A 26,600-nucleotide genomic window follows, 5' to 3' on the forward strand; every position below is an offset into this window, starting at 1 on the left:
TTTTGAGGATTCTAGCTGCAATTTTTAACCGAATTAGGAGTTATTTGACATTAAAGACTCCAATCAAAAACTGTCAACATAGGTCCATGTTTTATTATAACCCCTATATAACGGTACCTCCCATTTTCTAGCCCACCAAAAATTGTCAACATACATAGTTAGATATATACACCATAAAAAAGGGCCTCCCGAATGAAGCATTGTACATTATCTGACATTTTAACTAAAAACTAATTATTCCATTTTAGTTCAGAATATTTTATGGTGGAGGGTATGAAAAGTTCGGCCCGGCCGAACTTAACGCTTTTTTACTTGTTATTTTTGGCAAAGTCAATTGATTTTGTTTTATTTTTTTTTAATAGACTTTCCAATAATATCCATTCGTGAAGTATCACTTCTAATGGAGTTCTGCTGGAAATTATCATGTCACTTCTTCTATTGCATGCTGTTCTTTTTATTATTCTTACTATAAATTTATTAAGTAAACACAATGCAACAAATACTATTTACAATAATTTAAGCTTAATAGTTCTAAGCAAGGGAAATTTATCACCATCACAGCTGCCACGGATGTCATCCAGACTTAAGTCGAACAGTGCAACACCACCAAGGCCACGATTTTTTACATAAGTAGCTTTAGTGCCGGCGGATTCTAAATCATCAAAACTAACCCATAGACCATTTTCGCCATGACTATCGGCCGAACGATAGGCGTAGACATTATATTTTCTCGTTCTGTCAATAATGCGACGCAATGGAGCTTCTTCATCCTTTCGATCGACCTTCCAGGGACTTGTTAATTGGCAAATTTCCGAATATTTTAATAATCCTGGAGTTTTTGTCTGCTCGCCGGGGGGAGCAGGACCATCGGTGTGTTGAACCACCGGTAAGCCATCTGCCTTAGACTCTGCAGTCATTTTCCAAGCCCTACCATAGGCAGCAATACCCACATTGACTTTACTATGCGGCACTCGCTGAGAAATCCAATGATCAATTTGATAATCGATGTTGTAATGACCCTGGCGATTACCCTCTGCCGGTGGTGGGAAAAGTGGTGCAGTGTAATCAGCCTCTTTGGGATTACGTTCCGGTGTGGTAAAATCAAATGTGGCCAAGGTGACATAGTTCAGATTGTTAATAATGGCAGGAGCATTGAAATACCCTGTAAAGAAACAAACCCAATTCAATTACTTGCATCAGGAAATAAATCCTATGTTTCGTCTGAGACTTACATGACGAATTAACATTTGGCAATACTGTCAATGTCAACATTAAATCATAGGGCCTAAATGCAGTCTTTAAATCTTTCACCAGCTCCGTAAATTGTTCCTTATGTTCATCGGATTTTTCATCAACAATTGCATCGCCAGTAAAGAACTTTTTCAAATTTTTCCACATTAGGCCAAGCTCTGAATGCGCTTTCCTTGGTTTATTGCGCGGAAATTGAAAAGCCAAATCTAAACCATCAAAATTGTAGGCACGCAGCACATCACGTGCAGATTCTATGAATTTTGTTTGGTTCGCCTTTCCTGCCTCTAATAGATTGATATATTTTTCAGGTTTATTAAGATCGGCATCACCGCCAACACTTAGCAGAAATTTGGTGAGTGGATAACGATCTTTTAGCTCCGTAATTGCAGAGAAATGCCTTCTCTTAACATCACGTTGCACATTCAAACTAATAACTTCAAAGGTTTCAGGATCAATTCCAACATAACCGTACACAATGTGTGTACAAAATTGTAGCGCATAGTCCATATCTTGTAGCGTGAATTTGGCTTCACCTGAAAAGAGGGGAAAGTAAAACATGTTTTAATTATGTCATTAATAAGGCTCATTACAATATAATATTAGCAGAGAATACTTTTCAAAGACGCGAAATATTGGTCCGTGAAAAAAAGTGTGAAGCCTCTCCAAGCTTTTTGATAGGCTCGTTGTTTGTTGTTGTAACAGTATGTTTTATTATATCGACGCCTCCAAACAATAGTGTTCTAAGTCGACGTAGCATGTTTTCAAGTTCTTTACATTTTTATATTTAACGCCCTTTAACTTAAATTCTGTCAAATTTTGGTAATAATCGGACAATCCGAACAGAAGTTATAAACAAATATTTACTTAGCATAGTACTGAAGGTCAAAGGAATTTCCAAATTTTAGAGCTTGTCCGGCAAAACTCACTGTTCAGAATTAGCAAACTATTATTTGGAGGTGTCGAGCGTCCTTTAACATAAATTCTGTCAAATTTTGATAATGATCGGTCAATCCGAACAGAAGTTATAAACAAATATTGACTTAGCATAGTACTGAAGTTCAAAAAAAATTCACACTTTTAGAGCTTCTCCAGCAAAACTCACTTTTTAGACTTAGCATACTATTATTTGGAGGTGTCGATATGTTTGTAAGTAAGCTCTGGATCTATCTCCAGTTCTAGGAATGTGGCTGATTCGATAGGATGTAACCACAGATGTACTGGAGTTAGTTGAGTAAGTTTGGCAGGGCAGTTGAAAATGTGCAGTGTGTCATGAAGGTCTGTGCCGCATGCTGGGCAGATATTTTGCACGGTGTCATCGACCCTTGCCCTATAGGAATTTTAGCCAAACTTATCTGGTTTTCGTGGCAGCTGCAGCTCCTCAGCTGCAATTTATGGGGGATGTTCTCCGAGGACCGCGTTCATACTAGGGATCGACCTAATTCAGCAAGTAATGAGGACCACAAGTACTATCTTCGATAAAAATTTCAAAGCGATTCTCGAACTTAAGCGAAAATATTAAACCTTTCCTAGGGAGATGACCAAAGGAGTTGTCCGATATATAACTTCTGGACCTTGATGTATGTTTCGAAGAATTATTACAATTTAATAGGGTTCGGACATATCTGCGACTCAATGCGTAAGTTATAATGCTAACCAGAGGTTTTAGAGCTGAAAAATATATCAATGTAATCAGGACCGCAAGAGTTATCTTCGATAAAAATTCCAAACTGATTCTCGAACTGAATTTAAATGATACTTAGTGAAAGATGTTAGAATATTTGTATGCAGGAGTTGTTTGATATATACCTTCTTGGAACGTGATATGCCCTCGAAATAAATATTACAATTTGGCCAAATTGTATACTTAAATCGTAAGCTTTCGTGCTCTCCAGTCGCATTAGTTTAGAGTTTTGGAACTTTTTTGACTTGCCTACTAGAAATTATATCATTGTAATCAGGATTAGTATTGCCGAACGCTAATTTGGTTATTATCTCTATAAAAACGGACACGTGAATAAGCAATATTACTGTAGAGAATTTACCACGCTACTTAAAAAACTATTAGAGGTTGTACGTTAAGCTTTTCTGGTCCTTGTGTCCTGTATACATATCAACAATACATCCGCTGGGATATCAGACCCTTACTGGTATATGTAAGAAGTATATATATAAGTACAACTTCATAACTATTCAAAAGCCTGAAATCAATCTATCAAATTAAATCTCATCGAACTATTAATCAGTTCCACTTTACCCAGGAGTTCCAGATTGTTCACTGGTTACCTTCTTATCGAATCAAAATGCTTTAGACTGGTGCTTTTGTTACTTAAAAAGTTTTTCCATGTGTATCGTTCGAATTCGTTAGTTACAGGTAATGAGACACGTAATGTATTGTTTAACCAAACAACTGGTTACTGGTAATGAGTGAGGTGACAATTGACTCAATCTTATGACATCCCCATGTTAAAATCACCAGTCTAAAGTATTGTGAGTAGATTGGGACGTAAACAGTAAATAATCTGGAACCATTGGGTAGTATGGACACATTTTTATGTTCTTTAAGAATATTGGTCTCATATTAAAGAAGAATTTGTAATAACTAACATTGCAAGTTATCAGGGAACAGAAAATGTTTTTGAAAATACATTTGAATGTAGTAACGCGATGCCTTTCCTCATATACCTGATCTACATCTGGTAGGTATATTAGGATGTGTAAAGTATGGACCAAATCGGTCACTCCCTTCAAGAGTTATCGCCGTCAAAATTCTTTCGAACTTTTTTGAACTTTTGTGGGGGAGTTACCTGAAGGAATGGACCGATATGGCTTATCTTCAAGTAACAAAAGCACCAGTCTAAAGTATTGTGGGTAGATTGGGAGGGAATCATTAAACAATCTGGAACCATTGGGTAGTGTTGACGCGTTTTTATGTTCTTTAAGAATATGGGTCCCATATTACAGAAGCATTTGTATAACTAACATTGTAAGTTATCACGGAAAAAATTGTTCTTGAAAATATATTCGAATATAGTAACGCCATGCCTTCCCTCATATACCTGAATGAAAAATATAATCAGTTTGGAAACATTTTAAAAACACACTTACACAAACACATTTTTCCAGCTATACAGCGAAGGTGTATTAGTACGAAGCGAACGTGTATTGTACGAAAAATTGCATTATAATAATATTATATTTTGACTGATTCTTATAATAATCTGAAGAACAATATTTACATTTTTTGTTAAGTTTTTATACCCTCAGCATTTATGCTAACGAGGGTATATGAGGGAAAGTAAAAAAAAGCTAAGTTGCGCGGAACCTATGACCGCGTTAATTAATAAAAATAGGTAAAAACACGTTGAAGCAAACGAGTTTTTTAGGTTATTATTCGATTGCCGGTCAAACGGACGGAAAGTACGGATATCTGCCCAAAGTAAAATAAGAAAAATACAATATGAAGATTACACTTCTAATGTATCACTTTTTAAAATTTTCACCGCATCCACCTTTTATGAATCCATGTTTTTTTGTATTTTTTATTTAACAGGGACGCGCATTCGGCTGTTTCTAAGAACCATTAATAGGATTAAAGTACTCGCGATTACGCATAATTTGATATCTATATTGACTATGTAGCCCACACAGCATCACAGTAATCCAATGCCAGAAGCCAAAATTTAGTGCGATATTTTTTTCGGAAAACTCTATTTTTGGGTACAGTATTTACAATATCCTTTTGATTGTGCTGTGACCCAAGATATTTTAGTTTTTTGATGGTCCGGATCATATAAATCATAGATCGTGAAAGAAGAACTGTGAAAACAGCAACTGCAAAAATCGAAAAATGTGCGAAAAATGTTTTTGAAATATAGGGGATTTAATCGCGTTTTCTGTGGATCGTTTCTTGTCAATGAAGAAACTGACACATCACTCGCGTTTTTGCGAAAACAGCGGTTTAAAAAATGTAGTGGCAAAAATACTGTGTGATGCTACATCCACGGTTCTTGATGGATTTTATCGAAATAGGTTTAGATCGATGTATTTTTTCATGGATGACAGTGAAATCCTACATTTTCTTCAACTAAATCACAAAATAAATTTTAAAAAATATTTTCTCTTACAACAATTTTATAAATTCCCTCAATATATTTTTTTTGTTTTTTTGCTATAATATGCAAACCGCTAAACAGATTTGTATATTTTTAGTTTCATTTGAATCTTCGCGATGTTTAGATGACGTACATATTTTTTATATATTTTTCAGATGCATAAACAGCTTGAATTTTATTAAAACAAGTTGCAAACCACCAATTGTTTTGATTCTTTCCTAATTTCAGCGAAAATTTACAACTTTTTCACTAAAGTTATGGGACCTCAGTAAACATATAGTATGTAGGAAGCCATAAATTGACACTGTTTCTCAATATAATGAATAACGTTTTTATAAGATTTTTTCTTATAATCAGAATTGAAACCGCCATAACTTTTGCGGGCAATAACCAAAATTAGTATCTCTAACAGATTTGAGAATGGGATTTTTGTCTCAATCCATGTACCAAAAATCTTTCTTGTAGCTTCAAAAAAAAAAAATTAATGTTTTTCAAATGGAATATTATTTAATTATTTGATACCCGGCCTAATATATGGATGCGAAATTTTCGCAAACTGTGGATCACTGACCCGTCGGAAGTTGAATGTGGCATTCAACAATATTATTCGTTATGTTTATGGCCTGAGAAGAACTCAGCGTGTGTCTCGTTACACTAGTTCCCTGTATGGTATAAGTTTCGATTCTCTAGTTAACCTTAAAGCCTTGGTATTCTTGCACAAAATTATTTATAAACAAAGACCAAAATATTTATTTAATAAACTTAAGTTTGGAAGATCAAATAGAGGAAAGAAAATTACCCCTCTACGGAGACGGAGTTTGGTATCGGAATTTCAATTTTTTGTCGGTACAACACGTCTCTGGAATACTCTCCCACATGAAATACAAGGCAACAGCAACATATTTTCCTTTCAGAAAAAGCTCCTACAGCATTTCCGCAATTTATAGTAGTCATTAATGTAAAACTTAAACATTTTACTTATTCTCCTTTTATTTTTGTTACTCTTCAAGTTTATTTTTTTTATAATAAATGTATATGAGGAAAAGTCAAAATTTTTTAGTTCCATGAAGCCAAGGTTTGCACTATTATAATACGCGAACTATTGTAGTTTACCAGTAACTATGACTATTGCTGGATTATTTTAGATGTTTTTGTACAAAGCTCAAAAATTTAGCAAAAAAATTTAATTAACGTGGTAGTTACGACCGCGTAAAGGAAAAAAACATAGGTAAAAACACGTTGAAGCTAAACAGGTTTTTTATATTGCTATTCGATTTCTGATTAAACCATTCAAATGACGGACATCTGTCCAAAGTAAAAGTAGGAGAATACAAAATGAAGATTACACTTCTAATGTATCACTTTCCAAAATTTCCACTGCATCCACCTTTTATGGATGCTGACATTTTGAAGCCGGATTTCAGGTGTTTTTTGTATTTTTTATGTAACTGGGACGCGCATTCGGATATTTCGAAAAACCAATTATAGGATTAAAGAACTCGCGATTTTGCATAATCTGATATGTATATTGAGTATGTAGCCCACACAGCAGCTGAGTAATCTACTGCCAAAGGCCAAAATTTAGTGTGATATTTTTTCTAAAAAACCTATTTTTTGGGTACAGTATTTACAATATCGTTTTGAGTGTGCTGGTACCCCGTGATATTTTAGTTTTTAGACGATCCGGATCATATGAATCACAGATCATAAAAATCCATCTACTAGAACGGCGGAAATGGCTACTGCAAAAATTGAAAAATTTGCGAAAAATGTTATTCAAAATATCGCTGACTAATTCGCGTTTTATGTGGATCGTTTCCATTTCAATGAAGAAAGTGAATCATCACTCGCGTTTGTGCGAAAACAGCGGTTTGAAAAATTTAGTGGCGTGGGAGCTGTATCCGATTTATCCAAAAAATACTGTGTGATGCTACATCCACGGTTCTTGATGGATTTTATTGAAATATGTTTAGATCGATGTATTTTTTCACGGTTGATAGTGAAATCGGATGCGCATAAAAAGTGTATGCACTTTGTGCAAATTATAAGCGTTATACAGTTTGTTGCACACTAAACTGCAGACGATGCTACATCTTAGCGGCCAAAGTAAATCCTGGCAAATGTGTACAAATTAAAAGAGAAGAATTCGCTGTATTGGTAAACCGCATGCGCATCAAGTGATTTTGAGGATTTCTCGATTTACACGCATTTCATTTCAATGAACATTACCCGATACAATTTAATTTCAAGATTATACCCCATTTAAAGGAACCCAACATTTATTTGAAAGATATCCATATCTTCTGCTAGATGTTAGCGTGTTTTCGAGAAGTGATTAGAATAAAAAATGTGATTTATTGCGTGAAATTTAACTAAAATAGAAGAAAAACTCCGACCTATTTTTCTTACATTTTGTTCAACTAACTCACAAAATAAATTTTAATAAATATTTTCTCTTACAAAAATTTTATAAATTTCCTCAATATATTTTTTTGTTTTCGCTATAATATGAAAACCACTAAACGGATTTGTATAGTTTTGGTTTCATTTGAATCTTCGCGATGTATAGATTACGTACATATTTTTTATATATTTTTCAGAGGCATAAGCAGGTTGAATTTTATTAAAACAAGTTGCAAACTACCAATTGTTTGGAATTCTTTCCTAATTTCCGCGAAAATGCACAACTTTTTCACTAAAGTTATGGGACCTCAGTAAACATATAGTATGTAGGGAGCCCCTAATTAAGAGAGTTTCTCAATATAATGATTAGAGTCTTTTAAAGATTTTTTTCTTTTTATCAGAATTGAAACCGCCATAACTTTTGCGCGCAACAACCAAAATTAGTATCACGAACAGATTTAAGAATGACATTTTTTTCCCAATCTATGTACCAAAAATCTTTCATGTAGCTTAAAAAAATTTTTTTAATTTTTTTTTTTTATGGAAAACTAAAAAATTTTGTCTTTTCTTCATATGTAGTTTAATTTTTTTTGCTAATCAATTCATGTTTGTCACCTAAATTTGTAATTGCAATAGATTAAGACGGATATGTTTTTATAATATGAATCCTACACTGTAATTTATAAGATTTTTATCTTGTTGTGTAGGATGTAACAAACATTTAAATAAATAAATAAAAAAAAAAATAAACAAGTAAGCCAAGGCTATAGTCGGACGGGGCCGACCATGTGATACTTTCCAGCTTTCCACAAATCAAAATGTGTTTATGGAACAAATCAACTTATTGTAAGAAATAACTTTGTGGATTCTTGTATCGTATCACACCAAGCTTAAATAATATTATAATAATTGTTTCACAATCATCCTAGAAAGGAAACTTCTCTCACATCAATAAGTGAGTGTACCCCCATTCATATTCCCACAATGGTATGGGACCCACAGCTCATCTCCGAGTCATAATGGCGTGTCCTAAGACACCACTCGTAGAGAAGTTTTACATGGCTGAAATACTCAGAAAAGGTCGCAAACCTTACTGAAGGATATTTTGCCACCGTTGAAAATTTGATTTTGCCTGACTGGGTAATCGTTTTGAAAAAAGGTGGCAAAGCGACCCATGTTGCCGTGTATGTATAAAAATCCAATTGGAAAGCAAAACCGTTAGGGCACCATGTAATTTGAAATAATGCAAAAACTGGGAATGGGAAAATGTGGTTCTCTGCACAAAACCATCAGGAGAAGATCAGTAGTTCTATTTTCATATATGGTCTACTTTGCCGGTATATGCCCTCCAGGAAATAAAATATTGACAATTTTTTTTGTTGTATTTTTCATACAAAAGTAGTGGTCCGTTTCACCCGCTGAATAATATCAGATCATCATCCAAAATTGTAAGGATCTTCTTCTACCTAAATTCTTCCCTTGTGCAACATTTCGTGATTATTGAGCTATAATTGCGACATCTAGCGTGTTTATGATTACACTATCAACAAATTACTGGGTATATTAGGCTGTAACTCTGTTATCTTATCGTGTACACCAACACAATTGACATCAATATAAAGGTCAAGCGTTCCCCTTCCATGTATAGCTTACTTGCCCGGAATGTCTCTTCCAGGAATAAATATAAATGCTGTATATTAACATTTTTCACAATTTTCACACAAAACTTGTGGTCCATTTAACCATCTAAATATTATCTGATCGCCATCTCAAATTGCTAGCTTCTTTTTTCATATTCTCTTACCTTATTTAAAATGTCAACGCGATCGGACTATTATTGCGACAGAGCGGCTACAAAATCGGATAAAAATTATGTTTTTGGTCCATTTCACCCGCTAAATATTTCACGATCATCAATTAAAATAGCGATCTATTCTGATGTGAAACCGACCTCCATACCAAATTTCGTGACGATCGGTCCATAATTGCGGCCTGGAGTTTGATTACAATTTATAATGGACAGACGGACATACGGATGGACGGACACACATCTCAAAATCGCTTTATCTCGCCGAGATATGAAGATTGGTATACCACATTGGGGGTCTCCGACGAGTATTTTGCGGTGCTACATGAATTTTTACCAAAACAAACTTATAATACCCTTTCCACATAGTGGTGTAGGGTATAAAAATTTACTTTTCCTCATATACACTTTCATACGGGCAAAATGTGCCTCTTCAAAATAATTGTTTTAGACCCAAAATATGTTTCAGACAACTTGGAGTCGATTTAGCCATGTCTGCCCGTCTGCCTGTGTGGCTGGTGTGCACGATAACTCTCCAACGAATGAACCAATTTAATCAAAAGTTTGGGGTTAGTAATATTTTTTCCAAACTTAGTTAAAGTTCGAAGATAAGGCATATCGGTCCACTCCTTCAGATAACTCCCTCACAAAAGTTCGAAAATGTTCGGAAAAATTGTGCTCACGACAATTATTGAAGCGATTAACCGATTTTGTCCATACTTTGCACTCGTGAACTTTCTACCAGACATAGATGAGATTGCAATATGGACTCTATCGGTCCACTCCTTCGGGTACCTCCCACATAAAATTTCGGAAAATGTCACTTTAGGACCTGCTCTTGATTCGCTTTGATTTTTATTGTAACTACTTGTATTCACTGCCCCCCCCCCCCCCCCCCCCCCCCCCCCCCAGACGACGGTACAAGTTTCATCAGGGAAAGGGAGTGACCGAGTTGGTCCATACTGTTCCTATCCTAATATACCTGCCAGATATAGATTAGGTTCGATATCCCTTGAACGGAGCAAACAATTTGGTCCCAACTTTGGATCTCCCAATATTTTGTACAAATTTAGATTAACTTCTAAAATGACCCATATCGGTCCTCTCCTTAGGGAACCACACCCACAAAAGTTCAACATTTGTGTTTAAGTACAGCTTAGGGCCTGTTCGAAGATCATTTGGAAATGTAGCCGATGATATTCGGTGTGGTCCTGTTTACAGCGATATTATGTTTTGTGTGGACAAGTCCATGCTTCCTGGTATACTGTTCCAAAAGTTATGCGATGACCAACTAAAATGACTAGTGGTCGCGATATCTATCGAAAATAGATGACTCCCAAAATAAGAGCCATTTCCATAATGGACTATGTCGGTTCACTCCTTCAAGTACCTCCTCCGCAACACTTTTGAACATCACTCCTAATCCAAATTTTTCTCGGCAAGTTTATATGTCCAAAAATGGCCACAAAATTTTGAAAAGTCATTAAATACATATCCGTAGATGAATGTTTAATGTTTAATAATGTTTAAGCCTATGTGAATTGGCTTAGGGTATATCTCTGTCGGCAAAGCATACTGATACTTTTTTATTTGTTTTAATCTGATATTCAGACTGCCAAATATAATTATCATATTGCGATTTATAATTGCAGATGCATATAGGGATTTCGGAGTGGAATCGGACACTTTTTTGACTCGAATTCAGTAAAAACTGAACTATATGGAAAGAAATATTTACAACTTCTTTAATATTGGTCCAAAAGGAAATAAAATATTTTGTGTTTCTATCAGCTATCTAATAAAAATTAGAAAAAAATTTCACAGTGGGTTTGGAATCAATTTTCGAGTTTTTAATATTTAAAACAAATTTTTATACTCTTCGATGTTCTTGAAATCTTTTTGTATTAAACTACTAATAATTACAAAAATTGTAAGTCCTATTTGGTAGTGGGATTTGAACAAATACTAATTTTTCTAATTTTTTTTTTAAATTTGTCAATACAATTTTCCCTTTATATCAGTGTGAAATATTTGTTATTTTACCAAAAAAAAAAAAAGTAATTAAAAAAGCAAGTTGAATAAAACACCGTAAGAATATGCAATATATCATTTTTGATATTTCCATAAATAGACTCTCTTAATAAGGATTTACAAACATTGAAAATTGCACATTCAAGTCATAAAATGGCATACCGCACAAATATGGAAACCCCGACCACAATTTAAAAACAAATCATTCCAATGACATCAACACGACACAAATAAAATGTAAAATTCTAAGTATTCTATAAAATTGGAAAATTTATTCAACCATAATAATCACGTATTATTAATAATTACAACAACAATATCAATCATTTTTATTTCTTAATCACATAAAACATTCCCCCTCTCACATCAATCTATATTTCATAGATCTCAACATGGGGAATTTATCACCGGTGCAAGTACCACGGAAATCATCCATAGTCAAGTCGAACAATCCAATGCCACCTAAACCGCGATTCTTTACAAAAATGGCTTTTTCGGCAGCAGTACCGGGATCATCATAACTCACCCACATGCCATGTTCACCATTTGCATCGGGAGCACGGAAAGCATAGACACCGAAACGTTTGGTGGGATCCATAATACGACGTAACGGAGCATCGGCACCAGTTTTACCCATGTTGACGGGGTTGGCTAATTTCAAACAAATTTCTGACCAAGTCAACAAACCACTAGTTTTACTTTCAGGGCCAGCAGGTGCAGGACCATCAGTTTTGGCAACAATTGGAACGCCATCAGCGTTTGAATCAGCAGTCATTTTCCAAGCTCTACCATAGGTGGCAACACCAACATTAATTTTGTTGGCTGGGACATTTTGTGAAAGCCAATATTCAACTTGAGCTTCAACATTGTAGTGGGGCAAACGATTACCCAACTGGATGGGGGCATAGGTGGGGGAGGTATAATCGGCTTCTTCGGGATTACGTTCGGGTGTGGTAAAATCAAAGGCAGCCAATGTTACAAAATCCAAATTGTTAATAATGGCAGGAGCATTGAAGTACCCTATGAAGAAATTATGCATTCAATATAATTTTGAAAACTTTCGCCTTTTTCTTTACAACTTACATGTTGAATTAACATTTGGCAACACGGTCAATGACAACATCATATTGTAGGGTGTAAAGGCAGCCTTCAAATCCTTGACCAAATCTGTAAATTGTTCCTTGTGATCGGCAGCCTTTTCATCGACGACAAAATCACCGGTGAATAATTTCTTAAATGACTTCCATGCCTGGCCAACATCAGAATGTACCTTGCGGGGTTTGTTACGTGGCAATTGGAATGCCAAATCCAAGCCATCAAAATTGTAGCTACGCAATACCTCACGTGCTGATTCAATAAATTTATTTTGCTTTTCACGACCAGCTTCGAGAAGACCAATATATTTCTCTGGATTTTGATCTTTATCACCACCAACACTCAACAGGAATTTCGTATTGGGATAACGATCTTTTAACGCCGTCACTGTGGCAAAGTGACGTCTTTGCAAATCACGTTGGGTATTCAAACTAATCAATTCATAGGTTTCGGGATTAATACCGGCATAACCATAGACGAAGTGTGTACAAAATTGTATGGCCGTCTCAATGTCGGGTAGAGCAAATTTAGCCGCACCTTTAGAGAAAGAAAAGAGAAGAGGGAGATAAATTTGGATGAGACATAATAAAAAATAAATTAAATCTTTTTTCATGACATGAATAAAAATATTCAAGATATGTTTCTAAAGTTAAGTCTCCATCTACCCCCTCTTCTATTTTCTCTTGTAAATGGTTACTTTATCTTTAAAAGTGCGCTAAATATAATTAATTCTAAAAAAACTTAACGAATCTTATGTATGGGTAGTGGACATTAATCGCTTAAGATATACCACAAGGTACCAGGTTATTACGGATTTCGATCGAGTATTTGCTCGTGAATGAAAAAATCGAACTATGAAAACCTATGTGTTTTCATGTTGTGTTAGAAAAATTTACGAAATTATTTATTTTGACATTGTTGTAACATATTGCTAATGCATCTACCTTAGTAAATGTACGGTTGGTGGCGCGAATAGGTGTTCATAGTTCATTTTGTTTTCATTCACGAGCAAATACTCGATCGAATCGAAATCCGTAACTAGGACCCAGTATAGGCTTATGAGAGTTCATTAGTCTCTTACCACAACCATAAAAATGTCATATCTAGTTTTCTGTAATTGTAAAAAATCTTAAAAAAAAACCGAAGAGATATATTCGATTCAAAATGAGTTACCAGGTAGAGTTGGGCAATTGAACGACCTAGTTCACAAACTAGTTCATTGTACACCGGTTGTTTGTATGAGCAAAATGCGTATACTTAATATCTCACCTTAGTTTGTATGATGTTACTCATACGTTTTTGAACTTGGACTGTGAACTAGGTCGTTCAATTGCCCAACTCTACCTGGTATCTCATTTTGAATCGAATATATCTCTTCGGTTTTTTTAAGATTTTTTACAATTACAGAAAACTAGATATGACATTTTTATGGTTGTGGTAAGAGACTAATGAACTCTCATAAGCCTATACTGGGTCCTAGTTACGGATTTCGATTCGATCGAGTATTTGCTCGTGAATGAAAACAAAATGAACTATGAACACCTATTCGCGCCACCAACCGTACATTTACTAAGGTAGATGCATTAGCAATATGTTACAACAATGTCAAAATAAATAATTTCGTAAATTTTTCTAACACAACATGAAAACACATAGGTTTTCATAGTTCGATTTTTTCATTCACGAGCAAATACTCGATCGAAAGGTTGATTTTCTGATCAATTTTCCGATAGTACTATGAAAAATAGGCATTTATTTTTGGTCATCAGGATAGAACAGTCACTTTATTTTCGCGAATTTTTGAGATATTAACGTCGAATTTTCATTCAGTCGATGAAGCAAGGCTTTCTAATCATTTTTCACCAAAGAAAACCTATTAATTATTCCGCGGGCACCGAAATAACAGCGTTAATGGGTTTAAATTGACAGATATTTGAAACATCTCGGAGTATCAATAGGAGTCGCGCAGTTATGTCATATTTCTTCACAATAAGATAGAATATGACACAGACAACCTCGACGGATACAATCGAGTGCTTCGGATGCTGATAAGATGAAACATTTTCAAAATAATTATGAAAAATGTCAAAATTTCTTATTAAAACCATGATGCTTTGTTCAATAAAATGGGTTTTCCGCGAACAAGTCTGCCGTTTAAAAGCTTGGAAATATTCTCCAGACTTAGAAAAAATAATCTGATATGAAAACAGCCGCTATTTTAATACACTGAGAAAAATTTTAGCACATTTTTCAAATTGAACACACCCTTTGGACTTTGAATTTTATATGTGTTCTTATTTCGGTGTCCGCGACTGTTCTCAACAGTGTTATGCTCCAATATAAATGGACCAAGTTATACTCTCCATACCGGATTTTACGAATTAGAAGTTTTTTAACTGAACTCGCAAATGTAAAAGCCCCATTTTCGCGGGAAAACACAGTCATTAAAGTTGAGGTTTTAGGTTTCGTATTTTTTTTAAAAAAGTACTAAAATTTCCCTCAGTGTATAAAAATAACGGTTGTTTTCGTATCAGATTATCTTCCTCCAAATCTGGAGCATATTCCCAAACCTTTTAACGGCAGACTTGTTCGCGGAAAAACCATTTTATTGAACAAAACATCAAGTTTTTTTTAAGAAATTTTGACGGTTTTCATAATTATTTTGAAAATGTTCCATCTTATCAGCATCCAAAGCACTCGATTGTATCCGTCGAGGTTGTCTGTGTCATAATCTATCTTATTATTAAGAAATATGACATAAATGCGCGACTCCTATTGATACTCCGAGATGTTTCAAATATCTGTCAATTTAAACCCTTTAACGCTGTTATTTCGGTGCCCGCGGAATAATTAATAGGTTTTCTTTGGTGAAAAATGATTAGAAAGCCTTGCTTTATCGACTGAATGAAAATTCGACGTTAATATCTCAAAAATTCGCGAAAATAAAGTGACTGTTCTATCCTGATGACCAAAAATAAATGCCTATTTTTCATAGTACTATCGGAAAATTGATCAGAAAATCATTTCGCGAAGAGCTAAAAACATAATTTTTTCTGTGTTTGATACGAAATATCATAGACTTTAAATCCCCACAAGATTAAAAACGCAGATTCATTCGTTTTGGGATAAATAATCTAACATTAACAAAAATTTAGGTGTTCTATTCTACTGACGTGGAGTGTATCTGTGAGCGTTCATAAGCTATAAAAAAATTGTAATGCACACGTGCTGCATCTGGAATATAGCCACTGTAAAATGGATGCACCCATTCATAAGTACTTGTCAGTAAAATATTGTTACGAACGTGTCCGGTAGATTTAAGTTAATTTACATGATAATGTGAATTGTAATGACAATTTTTATTGAAAAGTTATATTATTTGAATTAATTTTACACAAAAAACTACTGTATAAAATTAATTTTCTACAGTCATTAAATTACAGCTTAGTCACTATTTGCCATGTTTATTTTGCTATTGTTGTTGTACTTTACAAAGCAAAGTCATTCATTATTAGCCTTCAACTCTCTCGTGTTTTTTTCCTGTACTCCATTTGTTGTTTGCATTCATCCGTCTGTTTGTACATATACATATGTGCAAATGCATTGTATAATCTTAATCTGAAGAACCCGCGTTTTATTTGGTAAAAATCGTATCGGGAATAAAACAACGTCTACATGGGGTTGGTGAGAAGATTACATAAGGAAAATAAGAATTAAACCTGGACAATGAACCTAGCCTGGTTTCAAGCGCGATCAACATCTGCTGGATCACGTTCTTCGCGTTGTCGTCGAAGATTAGCTCCATACGTTGAATAAATCACCAAACATCTAGTACTTCTTTGTGCAGCAAGGAAAGTAGAAAATAACACCTTTACAACAATGTAAAGCAGGCTGTTGTAGGTGGTCAAACAACAGAGATACCGCAGTAGTCGGTAATGCATCCCATTTTCCCATTTTTTGTAATCACGCTACATGTCGCAATTTTGAACGGATCTTAACGATTTGAGTTGATGCTTGTCCCACAGAGGAAGAAGCCCATAAAGTTTGGTGATTGTCGGATAATATTCAGGAGTCGAAATAAGCAAAAAAGCGTATGTAGAGAAAAGTCAACGTTTTTTCTTATGGAATATCTCCGCTTCTGGTAGGAGTATTCCAAAAGTAGATATCGCAAAAGTCAGTAATATATCCAATTTTTTCATTTTTTGTAATCACGCTACTGGTTGGAATTTTGATCCCAAAGTAACGAAATTTGAAAGTTGATGGGTGCCTTACAGATGAAGAAGCCCATTGATTTTGGTGATAGTCGGATAATATTTAGGGGTTGGAATGGCTAAAAACTCATGTGGAGACAAATTCAACGTTTTATTCTTTGTGAATATATCGGTTTCTAGTAGGGGTATTTCAACGGCAAAGTCTGTCAATGGAAGAAGAATATTACACCTTTACATTGGTGTAAAGTAGGTTGGTGGTCAAACAAGGGAGATACCACAATAGTCGGTAATGCATCCAATTCTTCCAATTTTGTTGCAATCACGCTACAGGTGGCAATTTTTTATCGGATAGTCACGAAATTTTGGTTGCTTATGGGCGTCCCAGAGAGAAAGCGGCGTATTGTGTTTGGTGGTAGTCGGATTATATTCCCTAAAAGAAATATTTACCAGTAAAAAGTTTATGCACAGGGGTAGTGGTGTAGGGTATCACATGGTCGGCCCCGTCCCGAATATAGCCTTTGATCACTTGTTTTTTTTTTTTAATTTTGTTTCTATTTTGTACGCGCAACTGGATTTATCTAAAAGTTTAATATGTGATTGTAGTAATCTCATGTATAAGAGTGTAACCTTTACAGGATCACAGCAATCGTCTCCCATGTCATGTCAGTATGCCCATGTACGAGATTTATGTTCGCAACTTACAGGTCGCATTTATTATCCAATTCGGCTAAAAATTGGAGAATATCATTTTTTTGATATAACGCCATAGTTTTTGGCGAATATCGGTTAAGATTTGGATATTTGAGGTATTTGATGTACCAAACACGCTATATCTGCCCAATTTAATATGTGGTTCTGGTTGGTCTAGAAATAAATGAGTAGAATTATATTGAAATTTGCGGAGATTTGGATTAGCTCCCATATATTTGATATATCCACAGTTGTGCACGGTATTATATAGTCGACCCTGTCCGACCTTGATCCTTTTCTTAATGATTTCTGTATTCATTTTATGTCGATTCTGTAATTCCTGAATGTATCTAAATTTGAATTCCGTTTGTAACACATCGAAATATTCGTCGGAGATCACATTAAATTCTTAGTCGTAATAACGATATTCGTCTGTCCGTCCGTCTGTTGAAATCAAGATACTGCACGCAATATTTAAGATAGAGCCTTATAATATGGACAAAGTTTCTATTACATCTACGATGTTTGGTATTGAAAATAGGCTACATCGCACAGTGCGAAATATGAGCATTTTAGCGGAACTTTGCTAATAACTTTTAAAGGAAAGGGCGTAGATTCCTAAAATTTTGCAAAAATGTCTCTTACATTAGTGGATAGTGTTTGGCTCAAATTGGGCCACATAGGCCCACGGTTTCCCGTAGCGCTCATGTAACGCCGGCTGCCGTTCTTACGTTTTACAATCATTTTTCAATCAATTTTCCTGCAAATTGGTATATTCAGTTTTCAGCGGTTAGAAAACTTATGTACAAAAGATTTTCAATATAGGTTCGCGTTTAGGTATAGCCCCCATTGAACGGTACCGGTAGATGGGAGCTATTTTAAATGTTACAGACACATTTTCCAATATATTTGATTGTATTTTAGCATTTTATGTTCTTCGTAGATAGAGAACCATTGTGCTAAATATTAGCATCGTAGATACGCGTTTTTGGTATAGCCCCCATATGACGGGTTCCTTCATGTAGGGTATTTTAAATGTTGAAGACAAAGATTGTAACCGATTTTGATGCAAATGTACATTTTAAGATATTAGCACATAAACATAATCCTCACATAAAATCTGTCAACACAGGTCCACTTCTGGGTGAAGCCCCAAAACCCTACACATCCATTAAGGAGTAAAATGTTAATAACTTAATTTTAATTTGTAATTTTAATTTGTAGCTATAATGTTTATTGGTCTATTTAGCAGGCCTGTACCATTAATTTTATTAATAATGTCTCTCAGATCAAGTTCAGGTTGGAACTGCATTTCAATGTTTAACGTATAATGGTACTTGTACCACAGCATCCAAAAATGTTGCACTATATATAAATCACCAACATTTACATGTCAAAATTATGAAAAATTGTGAGAGGATTCTTAATTTAACAGAAATCATCATTTGTTAGAATTAGTTAATCCATTTCTTCAAAACACAGTCAAAAATGGCGTTCATTGCCGCGTTTACCTTCCACTTTGGAAAATGCAATTAAATGAAATTTCCGAAGTCATTTAAAAAAAACTTGAATTTCTCCGAAGACCGCACGTTACCGCAGCTGTTCTATGGCTTTGCGAACAGAGGAGAATCCATTCTTTCAGATTATATATATCTTAACACGTGAATGTACGGAACTCACTTTTAAAATGTCCACCGAAAATAAAAAATTATAATTTTGAAAACTTCAAAAAATCACTTCTTTCCGACTAAAATTGCACGAAGACAATAAGGGTTTTTTGCATTTTTTAAAGATGTAAAATATCATAATAGGTTTGTAAAATTTTAAGAAAAATAAATCATGGCATACTGACTTACCATTTGTCCGCTCCACTCCATTTTTTTAATGAATCAAAAATACATTTCTTACAAAAAAATAATATTAAACAAAAGTGCAACTTTAAGTGCATTTTCTAGTCGTTTCGTGGAGTAAATTGGCAAACTGAGTATGGACCATTTGCAGTGGAGTACTTAGTTAACGAATTCAATAAAAGTTAATTAATTTCATGCACTTTGAAAATCCCTTAAAGTTCCACTAAACTTCCCAAATTTCGCAGTGTGCATCGGTCCAACTTTTGATATAGCCTATTTATCACACCGAAGAGACTGAAATTTCATATTTAGTCTTCGTTAGGAGTATACAACTCTCATATAATTTTGCCTGTATAGGTCCAAGTTTTTATATAGCCCCCACAGAAAGGTACATTCCGATTTTGGATATATTTAAGGTTTTTATCCACACTATAATACAAAAACGGCGGAAATAGGGTATTTAGTCTTTTTAGCATACCTGCTGAGAATTTTTGGTATAGATGAAAGAATTAATATAGCTCCCATGTAACGGCATCGTCTGATTATTTGCATTTCGTGGGTTCGTTGTCACATTTTCGGACCGAAATAATGAGCAAAAGTTTTATTCGAAATATTGTTAATACAACAAATATTTTCAAAGAAAAGTGCAAAAACTTTTGTTCTGATTTTGTTCCTCTATCAGGGCAACGCCGTTAATTACTAGTCTAATGTGAGGCAAGCTTTGCTGATACAGGACTTCCAATATATCATTAAATTGTTCATACGCACTCTTGACATAATCGTTAATGATTTTTCATAGTCATTTCTTGGAAAATAATTTCAAAAACTAGAAATTTCTATCCAAATTGCCTACAAAGGGACACTAATTACAATCATGCCAAAATGTCGTCAGGAACATCATTATTTCGATCGGACTCAATGACAAAACTACAGAAAACGATAGGGAACCAATTATTTAAACATTCTGAATAATAAAATGATATAGAAAGCCAACAATTTGGAAATTGTTAATTGATTATTGTGGTGCTCAATTTAAAAAAAGCACATTTTGCACATAAATGGAATATTTTTGCATGTCATCTTAAAGAAATATTTTCAACCTACATATTTTTTTTTTTAATAAAAAATCGCAACTCGCTTCGAAGTTATCAAAGTTTACATTTTTATACCCTCCACCATAGTATGGAGGCTATATTAAGTTTGTCATTCTGTTTGTAACACATCGAACTAATCATTTGCGACCCTATAAAGTATATATATTCTTGATCAGGATAAAATTCTAAGGCGATCTAGCCATGTCCGTCTGTCCGTCTGTTGTAATCACTCTAGCGTCCGCAATAATTGAGATAGAGTGCTGAAATTTTGCATCCGCGGGTCTTTTTTCCATAGGCAGGTCAAGTTCGAAGATGGGCTATATCGGTCCACTTTTTGGTATAGCCCCCATACAACGGTACCTCCGGATTTGAGGTATTTTGACGTTCTTCGCCACATTTGCAGACCGAATTAGCTATAATTTGGCAATTAGGGTTCCTAGTGATCAACAAACTTATATCCCAAAGGATATGGGCATAGGTCCATGTTTTGGTATAGTCCCCATATAACGGTACCTCCCGATTTTCGGTATTTTGAGAATTTTAGCCACAATTGTTAACCGAACTATCTGCAATTTGACATTTGAGGTTCTCAGTGGTCATAAAACATCTCCAACGAAACATCGTCAACATAGGTCCATGTTTTGGTATAGCCCCCCATATAACGGTATCTCCCGATTTTCGGTATTTTGAGAATTTTAGGTGCAATTTTTAACCGAACTAGCTGTAATGATCGGTATTTTGAGAATTTTAGCTACAATTGTGTCTATTCAAAAATAATCGTCAATATAGGTCCATGTTTTGGTATATCCCCCTATATAACTGTACCTCCCGATTTTCGGGAATTTTCAGTGGTCACGAAATTTCTTCACTAAAATTCGTCAACATGGGTGCATTTTTGAGCGTCTACATTGTTTTGATGAAACTACCCTCAATTTGACTCTTGAAGTTCCCTGCAGCTATAAAACTTTACCGCCAAAAAATTTAAAGATAGGTTGACTCTTTGATATAGCCCCGTAGGTGGTACCTTTCACCTAGCTGAACACATTTTTTAGATTAGATTAGATAACACTGTGCAACAAAATGGAGGTGAAAGTCTGGGGCACGGAAAATTCCCCTTGGGGAAGAAAGGCTTGGTGAGTATATTATGAACCCCGTGAGTCGAACTTCCGCGTTATGGCGTGATGAAATTTTTATTAGAGACCCTGTGGGCCATCAGGAATTAGCGTTATATCTTTATTCACTGTTGCTTAAGTGCTCTACAAAAACAACAAACAAAGATATATGCTAATTCATGATGGCTTATAGGGTCTCTTGCAAAAACTTCATCACACCATAACGCGGAAGTTCGACTCACGGCGCATCTGTCCATCGGGGTTTTTAATATAAACACACCAAGGGCTTTCATCTCCAAAAGGAATTATCTCTGCCCCAACATTTGTGTTCACAGTGTAATTTAAGCAATAGTGGGGGCAGTAGGAATCTATCCATTGTCGAAAAGTTGTAACACCTACAATTGTGAAAGGACCCGAATTATTCCATTTTAATTAAGACTATTTTATGGTGGAGGGTATAAAAAGTTCGGCCCGGCCGAACTTAACGACTTTTTACTTGTTTGTTTTAGGTTGCATAATTTTTAGTGACTGTCACTGTATGTATTCCATGCCAGAAGAACTCCTTCGGTTTTGAGGCATAGTATGAATTAACCCAATTTCTGTTATCCAATTCTAAAGTGAAGCGCGTTCCGTATAGGGCGTTCTGCATCGATCGAAACCAGTAGTAGTCGGAAGAAGCAAGGTCTGGGCTATACAGCGGGTGGGTCAAAATTTTCCATCCACTGCTTTCCAAATAGTTTTTGACCGATACTAAAACATTTGGCCGAGCGTTGTCATGATGGAGTGGGTCTCTCGAACCCAATTCCCCTGCTTTTGATTGAATCCCAATGGCTTTAAACGCTTGTTGTCTGACACCTAGTGATAATGCAATTTCTTCTTGTGTTTGACACCAATCTTCATGGAGTAATTATTCCAATTCCTCATTTTTATACCCTCCACCATAGTATGGAGGGTATATTAAGTTTGTTTGTCTGTTTGTAACACATCTAATTTATCACTTGCGACCATGTAAAGTATATATATTCCTGATCAGTATAAAATTCTAAGACGATCTAGACATGTCCGTCTGTCCCTCTGTTGAAATCACTCTAGCGTTCGAAATAATTGAGCTTGAGCGCTTAATTTTTGACCCGAGTGTCTTTTTTCCATAGGCAGGACAAGTTCGAAGATGGGCTATATCGGCCCACGTTTTGGTATAGTACCCATACAACGATACCTCCCGATTTTCGGTATTTTGGGGATTTTAGCTAAATTTGTTGACCAAACTACTTGTAACTTCCCAGTGGTCACAAAACATCTCCACCAAAAACCGTCAACATAGGTTCACGTTTTTGTACCTCCCCATATAACGGTCCCACCCGATTTCCGGTATTTTGAGGACTGTAGCTACATTTTGTGATCAAGCTACCTGTAATTTGACAGTCGAAGTTCTTAAAGATAACAAAACAACTCCACCAAAAACTGTCAACATAGTTCCATTTTTTTGTATAGCCCCCATATAACGGTAACCCCCGACTTTTCATATTTTGAGGATTTCAGCTACAATTTTTGACGGAAGTATCTGCAATTCGACATTTGAGGTTCCCAGTGGTCGCAAAACTTCTCCACCAACAATTATCAACATAGGTTCACACTTTGATTTATCCCCATATAAGGTTGCCAACCGATTGAAGACATTTCTATATGCATTTTTTACCTTATTTAGGTATCAATGGTCACAGCATATATCCGCCTCAAATTGTGGACACGATAGAAAATAATTATTACGTCTTAGTAGAGAATATTTTATAAAAAGCTTGACCAGGCCGAACTCAACGTTTTGTTACTTGTTTAAACGTTTTTGGGCTAACCAATCCGCTCCTTTTCATCTATACCAGAATCACCGCTTTTGAATCGCGCAAACCATCTTCCACAAGTTTTTTCTCCCAGACTAAATCAATGTCAGTTTTACTGGTTTTCATTTTAAATTGATAAGCTACTCGTAGGGTATATAATCACTAACATATTTCGGCAGCGTCGACTGAAACTTTCTATACATTATATTTCTAAAAATCACCAAAAAAAAAAAACAACAACAGATATTGTTCTATAATAAGAAAAAGTTTCATTTTATTCATTTTGAATAACATAGGAAAATATGGTGAAGAAAACTGAGCTGAAGCCGGAGTCGAAACATAAAGTTCCATAAAAACTTCACTGTTGAAACAATTGTTCTGTAATAACATTTTTAATGAATTAGTATTGGTTATAACCCCTGCTTATAGGCAGATATGCCTGAAAGTAGTTTTATTTTATTAACTTTGCATTTCAAACCCCATTATTGGAGCACTAGTTTTCAAATTTGCTTAATTAAGTAATGCGACAACAATATCTACAAAAATGTTTGTTTACATCCGATTCATTACACCACTAGGATTCTCGGCAACACATATCCGAAACTGGATGATAATTTCATTTCAATTAACACCAAAATATCACGTTATAAAAAAATTAGTATTTTCGAGATTTTTCTATTTCAAAACTCAACAACAGAATATTCCAGTGAACGTAAACAACAATGTACATATGTATATACAAATGAAACTTTTCACTTTTCAGAACGAGGGACACTTACGAATTTTCTACAAACTATTTCTTCAACTTACCCTGTCTATCTTCACTGGAAGCATCGTAATAGCATATCATATTGGGACCCAAAGCCAGGGTCAAGTGACCCAAAGCCGCAATGGCAAATATACTCTGCCAAAATTTCATGACTGTTGTTTCGTTGTTTGTCTGTTTGCTTGGCTTAGAAAAATATTTCCACTGATAAATATTAAAATTCCACCGAAAAAATGTATTTTAATCTTATCAACACCACACGCTTGTGTGAACTGATTTAGTTGGAATTGTGAACGCTTTGTCAAAGCTAAGTTTTTTCGCAATTCATATACAAATGCTAGATGTCTCACAAAATCAAAACACAACGAGAGATTTTTATCAGCTGTGTTTGGGCTATGAGGTCAAATGATTGTTGTGGTTTTAGGTGAGGGGATGTGAGTTGGGGGTGACGGCATTCCGTTCGATGAGTGATTCCCCACCAGACAAACATTGAAATTCATACGAATTCAAAATGTTTTGAGTAATTCATTGTGTGACAATTAAAAGCTTTTGCTTTTTGTCACTGAGCGGCAGTGGAGGTGTTTGAGTTGAGCTTTAAAGAATTCAACTCAGAAGAGACGCTGTGTACACTGTAATTGTTAAAGAAGAGATCAAGAGATCATTGTTTATTTTGAATATGTAAGCAATTACTTGCTGTTTAATTTAATGGGTACGCATTAATAATAAATAATGTTTTTTTTGTTTTGAGTATTTGTTTTGTGAGGCTAGATTCAATTTTTTACAATGTCTTGTCAAAAGTAATTATTATTTTTTGTCAAACATTTCCTTATAGATAAAAACTCATTTTAACTGATTGGGAGAACGTGTCTTTCATAATTGATTTTGTTCTTGAAAATCAAATTTTTAAATGTCAAAAAAGTAATAAGTGCATTGGCGTAGCCTGTATTTTTTATAAGGGTGTTTAAACAGAGCCTGGGGTTTTATATCAAACCTGAACAAAACGTGTCATATGTGTTGCTACAAGATACTCTTAAGTTTAGTTAATTAAGGGTTTTTTTTTGAAAAATTTTAAAAAATGAAAAATTGTCAGAAATTTTGTTCGAAAAAAATTGGTTAAATTACTCAAAATTTAATGTTAAACATCATTGTTTTGATCGCATCGAAAGTCCACATTTCCATCATAGCTCTGAAATACAATATTTAAATTCAAACATCTCTGAAAATTCATCTAAAATATCTTTCACCAAATAGTTCATCATCAGAGGTCAGCATATTGCGATAATCGTCAGATCAAAATATACAAACATGATTTCGGGACACTACAACGTCGAGGTGCTAAAATAATACATACTAATGTTTTAATAATGATTGTATGGAAATTTTCTAAAAATATTGTTTTTAAAAAATCCACGTTTAAATGTAGTGTCAAAAAATATTTTTTTTTTTAAATCCACATTTGGATGTAGGGTCAAAAACTATTTTTTTAAATCCACGTTTGGATGTAGGGTCAAAAACTGTTTTTTATAAAAATCCACGTTTGGATGTAGGGTCAAAAACTATTTTTTATAAAAATCCACGTTTGGATGTAGTGTCAAAAACAATTTTTTATAAAAATCCATGTTCCGATGTAGAGTCGAAAAATATTTTTTTAAAAAATTATTATATATTTTGACCCTCCATTTAAACATAGATTTCTTAAAAAAATATTTTTTGACCCTTCATTTAAACGTGGATTTTTTAAAAAAATATTTTTTGACACTACATTTAAACGTGGATTTTTTAAAAAAATATTTTTTGTCACTACATTTAAAAGTGGATTTTTAAAAAAAATATTGTTTGACACTACCTTTTAACGTGGATTTTTTTAAAAAATATTTTTTGACACTACGTTTTAACGTGGATTTTTTAAAAAATATTTTTTAAAACTACTTTTAAAGGTGGATTTTTTTAAAATTTTTTTTTGACACTACTTTTAATCGTGGATTTTTTAACAAAATATTTTTTGACACTACTTTTAAACGTGGATTTTTTAAAAAAATATTTTTTGACACTAAATTAAAACGTGGATTTTTTTAAAAAAATATTTTTTGACACTAAATTTAAACGTGGATTTTTTAAAAAAAATATTTTTTGACACTACATTTAAACGTGGATTTTTTAAAAAAATATTTTTTGACACTACATTTAAACTTGTATTTTTTAAAATAATATTTTTGACACTACATTTAAACGTGGATTTTTTAAAAAAATATTTTTTGACACTACATTTAAAAGTGGATTTTTTAAAAAAATATTTTTTGGGCCTTCATTTAAACGTGGATTTCTTAAAAAATATTTTTTGGC

General features: G+C 34.3%; 1 protein-coding gene across 2 annotated transcripts; it reads right to left on the minus strand.

Annotated features, from left to right (window-relative positions):
• Nucleotides 1-433: 433 nt before the first annotated feature.
• On the minus strand, nt 434-24,671 carry LOC141394964 (chitinase-like protein Idgf3). 2 transcript variants are annotated; one of them, XM_073970196.1, is made up of 3 exons: nt 24,302-24,607; nt 1,233-1,784; nt 434-1,162 (listed from the first exon to the last, which is right to left on the minus strand). In XM_073970196.1, the coding sequence occupies exons 1-3, from the start codon at nt 24,408-24,410 to the stop codon at nt 507-509; spliced, it is 1,317 nt and encodes a 438-aa protein (XP_073826297.1). In that variant the 5' UTR covers nt 24,411-24,607; the 3' UTR covers nt 434-506. The 2 variants fall into 2 exon arrangements, with proteins under 2 accessions (XP_073826297.1, XP_073826296.1); XM_073970195.1 differs by lacking the exons at nt 434-1,162; nt 1,233-1,784 and adding exons at nt 11,855-12,624; nt 12,688-13,236 and having other exon boundaries at nt 24,302-24,671.
• Nucleotides 24,672-26,600: the final 1,929 nt, after the last annotated feature.

The sequence above is a fragment of the Musca autumnalis genome, unplaced genomic scaffold (assembly GCF_047663935.1).
Source record: "Musca autumnalis isolate F117 unplaced genomic scaffold, ASM4766393v1 scaffold_2, whole genome shotgun sequence".
Lineage (NCBI taxonomy): Eukaryota > Metazoa > Arthropoda > Insecta > Diptera > Muscidae > Musca > Musca autumnalis.